Raw genomic sequence first — 7,210 nt, forward strand, 5'->3', positions numbered from 1 at the left:
CCAAGTTCGCGCTTCGCGAATGTGACGCCAAGTTCGCGCTTCGCGAACGCTTTGTTGCGTTTCAGAATACCAACAACAATCGGGAACGAGTCGCAAACGCGGCGCGAAGCCGTGAAGAATATGCGAATGGGATTCACACTCATGCTTCGCGGGTAGTTTGCGACTTCGTGCGTGAATCGCGCGCGAGTGTGGAGAAGCCATAACAAAGTCTGTTGTCCGTTTGTGTCATTGTCAGTGGACACATATTAGTTGACGCGCATTAGCATCGCCTCCTTGCTTGTCTTTTATATGGGATTTTTTCAGTACACATCAGCATCGACCCACAATCGATATTCCCAAGTACATCATAACTACAGCCAGTTATGAACATTAGTTGTAGTATAGAGTGATAATCTGTTTGCCAAAAATGCTCTCTTTACTCGCAATTTGGCACGAGTCCACAGTTTTCGGTGATAAAATATTCATCACTATTTATGTACGAACAATAAATAAATGTGCAATATAAAGTTTGGTTCTTATCATTACAAATTTTCCAACTCTTGAATGTAGGACTGATAAATGAGTCTAAATATTGTATATTTGCAAACTGAATTTCGTAAAAACCCTGTTTACCTATAAATTGTCGTAAATGCGATATTCGAAATGGTACTGAAAATACACATCGGAATAAGGACGATTATGGCCCCATGCATATTCATTTGCACAATCGACGGCGCCAAACATTTTACAACTCAAGGTTAAGAAACATCAAAATCTGTCAGCATCAGGCAGCAGGAATGATTGATTGTTGTATAACTCGTACAACATCAAAAATTTTCTATTTCATTACAGACCCTTTAATGGAGTCGCGTGGAACCTTCACCATTATAAAACGTTTCTAATAACTACCAATACAGTAATTTGGCGACACTTGGGGCGACATCAGGGGATACTCAGTAGCGTCATCGCATTTCCAATTTCAGGGCACCTCTCCGTGCCGCTCACATAGTACATTCGGCACCCGTAAGGCGGCGCTGCGACGACGATAGGCGCTCGACAGGGAGGGTAAAGACATACGCCAACGTATTTCCGGAACTTGCACGCTATATTGAATCCGGAATGATTCTTTATTCCCCAGGGCGAGAACGGCGACCGCCGAGAGCGAGCGCGCTGCCTCAACTCTTTAGAGCCTCTAGCAGTCGGGAACCTCGTGTGAGTCGTTGGCGGGCGCGGGACTGCCAGCACGCGGAGGCTAGCACAGACCATGCAAGCGGCGCTGCGTAGGCGGCGGACGCGCGGCCGCCAGCAGCCGCAGCAACGGCCGCCCACACAACGCCACCAGGCCCCCACCCGCCCAGCGCGCCGCCGCAGCCTCCTCCACCTGCTCCACATCCAGAAGGTTAACTCTACAACAGCCTAAGCCAATTACAACTAGTGAGTCGCTATGGACCACTTGGTTCACAAACCTCGGCTATACGATTAAGCGACCGTGATTCCCTGAGCCGGCTCTCCTTGCGAGCCGCGCGCCTGCGCCGTCCGCCGCCTGCGCCATTACCGCCACGCGCATCGCCTGCAGCTCCGCCGGTGTTGCCGGTGCTGCCTGTACCTCCGCCGTTGGTTCCTGAGCACGGAGTGCGCGTCGCCTGAAATACCTCGTATACATCATTTTCACAACTCCGAATGTAGAATGAAACGGTAAACCGAAAGCCGGTGAAGTCCTCACTTCGAAAGTTGCGCCCCTGGAACCCCTCGCACCAGCGCCGGCGCCACGCTCCTGACTGTCGCTGGAGTCGTCGTGCGAGTCGCGGCGGGCGCGCTCTGGCGGGGCGTCCGCATTCTCCGCCGCACGCTTCTTCTTCTCGGAATCGTCGTCCGACAAGTCGGACGAGGAGCAGGATCCGGCACGCGGCCGCCGCCGCCGGCATTCCAAGCGCTGTCGACGCGCGGGCGGCGGCGCGGGCGGGGGTGCCGTGCGCGCGGTCGCGCCCCCCTCGACTCCCGCGGGAGTGCAGCGCGGACCCGTCGCGGTCGACGGCCTCGCGTTCGATAGGGGTACATCCAACGCGATGCCGTCGTCTAGATTCACCTGTGAACGATTCCAATTCCACTCCAAGGTTTTCATCGTAGTAAAAATCTTCGGTTTCCTAAGGTAGCGGGCCTCAGCGACTACAATAAATAGGTGAATGACGGTGGTCACACAAATTGTACCTCATACCCGCTCGTTCATTGTAAATACGATCGCGAGAGTCCATGTTAATTCGAATAGTTCGATTTTGCAGCAAGCTGCTCCGCGCCCGCAATATCCTTGCGATGAGCAGGTTATAAACAGAGAGTACGGTCAATCTAAGTGAAGTCGTACCCGTGTGAGGTTGTCGGCGAGCTGTGCTGGACGAGGCTGCGGCTGCACAGCCCGTGCAGCGACGTGCAGGCGGCCCTCGGAGCGAGAGCCGCGGCGCGCGTCGGCGGCCCGCGCACTGCCGCCACTCGCCACCGCGCTCTCTTCGTCGTCTTCCTCCTCGCGCACGATGCTGCACTTCCGCGACCGCTATGAAAAACGCTCTTGTTACTGCAGCACTCGCATTTTAAGTCTCGAGGCGTCTCCACTAAGCGAGTGAGTGTTACCGGCGGCACATCTTGCGGCGTGCGAGGCGCGACGTGGTGCGGCGGCGGAACCAGCAAGTTGCGTGGCGTTCCGCCACCGCTTCGCGGCACGCTCAGGGCCTCGGGTCTGCGTGCCATCGCGCGGTCCTCTTGCCTGAATGTTGTATTGAGAATGTTCAAATTTTTTTGAAACATACTTTGTGGCCTGTGAGTATGATCTACTGCACTCACCTTTTGGCTCTCAATTTCCGTTCAGCCAACAGATAATAAGTGGCTGTGATGTGATTGTATTCATTTTTCTCTAATGAATCGAGTATTTGTTCTTTGGTAGCTATGTTTCCATTGACCATCCTTTGTACTATAGCGGACCGGTCGTCCTCGGTTAATAGTTCTTTGGCTACTAGTGGCGTATCGAAATCCTCGACTGTCACGCCCTCGCCGACAGTCACCCATGGATCTGCCGCTATTTCTGCTAAAGTCGCTCTTTTCTCAGGTTCTCTTACTAACATTCGTCCTATAAGCCTGAAATATTTTGCAGTTACATATTAACTATAGAATTGAGTTAAAAATTATATATTTTTATTTTGTTCATCGATTAAATTTTTACCTCTTACAAGAACTCGATATATGCGGTGGAATAGTATATTTGCAATCCATAATCATGGTTAATGTTTCACTATCATTAGCTTCTTGAAATGGAGGTTGACCACAAACTAACATGTATAGAATGACACCCAGGGACCAAACATCAACTGCTGGTGCATCATAGGAGTCGCCTAACAAAATTTCGGGAGCAGAATATGCCAAAGAGCCACACGAAGTCTCTAACTTTTGACCAGGACAGAATTTATTGCTAAAACCAAAATCAGTCAATTTCACTACACCTAGTTTTTCAAAGAATACTACATTTTCCGGTTTCAAATCCCGGTGTACAACATGTAACCTGTAAAAAATATAAACATTGTTCATATAGTTACTTATTTCAAATATAATTGTTCAAATTTTTGAAAAAAAACTTCTTACCGGTGACAATATGAGATTGCACGTACTATTTGACGAAAATAATCACGAGCCAGAGATTCTGACAATCCAGATTCGTGTCTCATTATGTAGTCATATAAATCCCCACCATCACCTAGTTCTAATATTAAATATAGTTTTGTTTGCGTGTCTATTACTTCATAGAGTCTAACCACATTGGGATGCTGCACAAGCTTCATACACCGAACCTAAAACAACAATAACACCTGACACTCAATAATGGAATCATGATAAATACATATTTAAATTTGCATCATAAAGGTTATTTCTAGAGCCTCTAGACCTTGTCTTGTATTTGTCTGTTACGACTATCAGCTTGTTGAGCACATTATATAATTTTTTACTTCATTTATAGTTTACATTACCATGATACATAATTATTATACTACTAATAGATAAAGTTAGAGTTCTCTCCAGGATAAATAAGAAAACAATTATTTATATTTAAATGCAAAAAAAATGTATTTGTTCTTCTTTCAAACTGGAACAAAACACTTAATAATGACCCCATAATGACCCCTAGAAGTCCAGTTTGAATTGTCAGATAATCTGCTGAAGTTCTACAAAAGAAATAAAGATCCAAATATTTTTTATGATATCAAATGACAAGTGCGCTTGGTTACAAGCAACATGACTGTGCATTGTAGTTGCAGCTCCACTCAAAGCTTTAAATCAGCTGCCCTCGTTACTATAAGACATAAAGTTCATAATTGCCATGTGCCTGTAATTTCACCTATAAACTTTACCCTTCGAAACCAGATTGCATTAATGATCATGTTACTGCTTAGTGGGCGAAATAGACATGATAGCAGTACTTCCCCGGACAAACTCTACAAATATATGACAATCTATGGCACACAAAGTAACTTTTCATTGTAATTTAAAAATACTACTCCCATAACTGCAGTTTATAAGTCTCTTGAGGTCCACATGGCCCCATGGACTGTGAGCAGGTCAAATTTATATTCATATAATATAAAAAATTAAATAAGAGTTCGATGTAAGGAATTTATGACCTCTAAATAGTCAGCATTGCTCAAAATCTCAACGTACAAAGCGTAGAACACTCCCTTTACTAACTTACCTCTTGAAATAAATGCGACTTAGAAACTTCATCCAATTTGCTCTTATCAATCACTTTAACAGCAACTTTTTCTCCTGTAAAAACATGTCTCGCCAACTTCACTACAGCAAAATGTCCTGATCCTAAAGTATCCAGCAGGTCATAGAGACCAGCTATTTTGGCATCATATGCTCCTCCTGCACCAACCACACCCCCCATAACCCCACTCCCACAATTATTCATTGTTAATGATGCTGAAAGAGAAGTTAGTGATGTAGTCATAACACATTAATTTATTTTTCATAGTATTTTCAATAGATTCTAAAATAAAATTGTGAAAAGAATTATAATATTTAGTAAAATAAATAGTTGTTTGAAAAAAATTTTAATAATTTCAATTTCCTATATATTATTTAGGTACCTATAACATGTGACATTGATGATTTCAACATTATCAATGTCACAAACATTATAGGGTCAGCTCTTAGGCAAGCAAAAATGAGCTGGGAAATGTCATACACTTTATAGTAGGTACTAGCACTACACCCATAATCCAATAGGAAACTAAATCAGGTTTTGATGATTCCTTGAAGATGATTATACGACTACTAATATAACAAAAGAGTGCTAGATATAGAAGAATATTTTTTAAACTTGAATATCCAAAATTGGCACATTATTTACTGACCTACATAATAGTTATTAGGGACACCAAACTGTAACAAATATTTCATAAAAAGGATCTACGGAGAAATTAGGGAAGTACTTCATGTTAATTGCACTGATAATGCAAGCAGTAACCACTTACCTCCGTAGAAATTGTTATATTTCCAAAGCTCAGCAAAGAAAATCAACACTGAGCAAAACGCATCAACTGGGTTCAATTAACATAGTTTGAATGAAGTTAAACCAATACAAAGATATTCTCAAAGTAAATAACGATAAATATCATAACAATAGTTACAAAACTGCATTATTTTAGTTATAAAATTGTAATTATCGAACATAAAATGGATTGATTCAAGAATCACAATTTCGCCATTTCACAAAAATTAGTTTAGAAATATTAACAGTCTGTCTGACTCAGGTCTGAGTAAACTTTTTATATTGTAGATGAAAACACTTCAATTTCAATCTATTTTTGATCTTTGATTATTATAAAGTAACAAAGTCTGCAGAACATTTGAGTAAATCAATTAAATCTTATAAGATGGAAAAAAATCGAGAAAATCGTTCTCATGTAGGTAATTCTGGATTATGTACAACTGCGTTTCTGAACAGGAAATGTCAATTGTTCAATCAATGAATGCGCTATCTCGTTCTATCACCTGCAAAGTGAACAACATGTGTGCGACAAAGATAGTGAATTACCTTCTTTATGGTTTCTGATCAGTCATAGGTCGTAAAATTGTCAACTTCGACCAATTAGAACTTTGCAAAACATCGCGCATTATCTGTCAATTGGAAAAATAAAGCGCGGCAAACTTGATTAAAGAGAAAAAACAGCGGGTTTTAATAATTATGGTTTTAATCATTTTAATAGTTACATTTTTAACCGACTTCAAAAAAGGACTTCAAAAGAGGTTCTCAATTCGATTGTATGTTCTTTTTTTCTTTTTTTTTTTTGTATGTATGTTACGAGATAATTCCGGTATTTGTGAACCGATTGACATGATTCTTTTTTTGTTGGTAAGGGGGACATCCATAGTGGTCCCATTTCATTTTGAAGAAATCATCCACCTCGAAGGGTGGCTGTTCACGCATGAAGATTCATTTTTATAAATAGCGCCTAACTTTAATTTAGGAGCAATTACTTTAATGGTTGATTTTGCTATTTCTCCAATTCAAGGCGCTTTTCTTTCAATATACTTTGAGAAGTGTCGTAGTGAGAACTTATTTTTATTATCTCTAGTGTCAAGTCCTGTATAGTGGCGAACTAGGGGATATTTCAATAAAACTTAACAAATAGAAGTAATTCCACGTACTTTTGAGGTCGTTTTTTTTTAGTACTCTGTACTGAGATCATTACACGAATTAATTTTTATTTTATGTATATTACTTTGTACGTTTCTTGATTATTTGTTACCATTAAGCTGATGGCTCTGAAGCCAATGCTTTATAAATAAATAAATAATAATGATTTTGGCGGCACATAGTATTTTCGAATAATTTTAAGAATTAGCTAGTGTAGATAGTTATTTAGTAATGTTCTTATGATCAAATAAACTTTACAGTTATATTTTGCATGAGGACAAGTTTCTTACGGTTTTGTATGCGCCTGAAACGTGCCTGAACCTTATGATGTCATCATGTGGGCCAGCAGGCTTAGCATTAGCCCGAAAGCAAAAGTTATCTCTTCTTCGATAACAGTTCCAAGAAGAAATAACTTTTGTCTTCGAGAGAAAATTAACATTGCGAAGAAGAGATAACTTTTGTCTTCGGGCTCAAGCTAAGCCTGCAGGTAAAGCTTTTACCTTTAGAGCGTAGCTAACGTCAAAATAGGAGAGGAAGACTTTTTTTATACTA

At 41.4% G+C, this 7,210-nt stretch overlaps 1 protein-coding gene across 1 annotated transcript; it reads right to left on the minus strand.

Annotated features, from left to right (window-relative positions):
* Positions 1–11: 11 nt before the first annotated feature.
* LOC113234089 (SNF-related serine/threonine-protein kinase) lies at positions 12–5,562 on the minus strand. The gene is made up of 10 exons (XM_026469336.1): positions 5,493–5,562; positions 4,706–4,938; positions 3,604–3,809; positions 3,188–3,523; positions 2,812–3,102; positions 2,602–2,734; positions 2,339–2,524; positions 1,703–2,065; positions 1,446–1,622; positions 12–1,360 (listed from the first exon to the last, which is right to left on the minus strand). Exons 2-10 carry the CDS (start codon positions 4,925–4,927, stop codon positions 1,232–1,234), a joined length of 2,043 nt encoding a protein of 680 aa, XP_026325121.1. The 5' UTR covers positions 4,928–4,938; positions 5,493–5,562; the 3' UTR covers positions 12–1,231.
* Between the last annotated feature and the right edge of the window lie 1,648 nt (positions 5,563–7,210).

The sequence above is a fragment of the Hyposmocoma kahamanoa genome, unplaced genomic scaffold (assembly GCF_003589595.1).
Source record: "Hyposmocoma kahamanoa isolate Upper Pololo Valley unplaced genomic scaffold, ASM358959v1 81, whole genome shotgun sequence".
NCBI classification, from domain to species: domain Eukaryota; kingdom Metazoa; phylum Arthropoda; class Insecta; order Lepidoptera; family Cosmopterigidae; genus Hyposmocoma; species Hyposmocoma kahamanoa.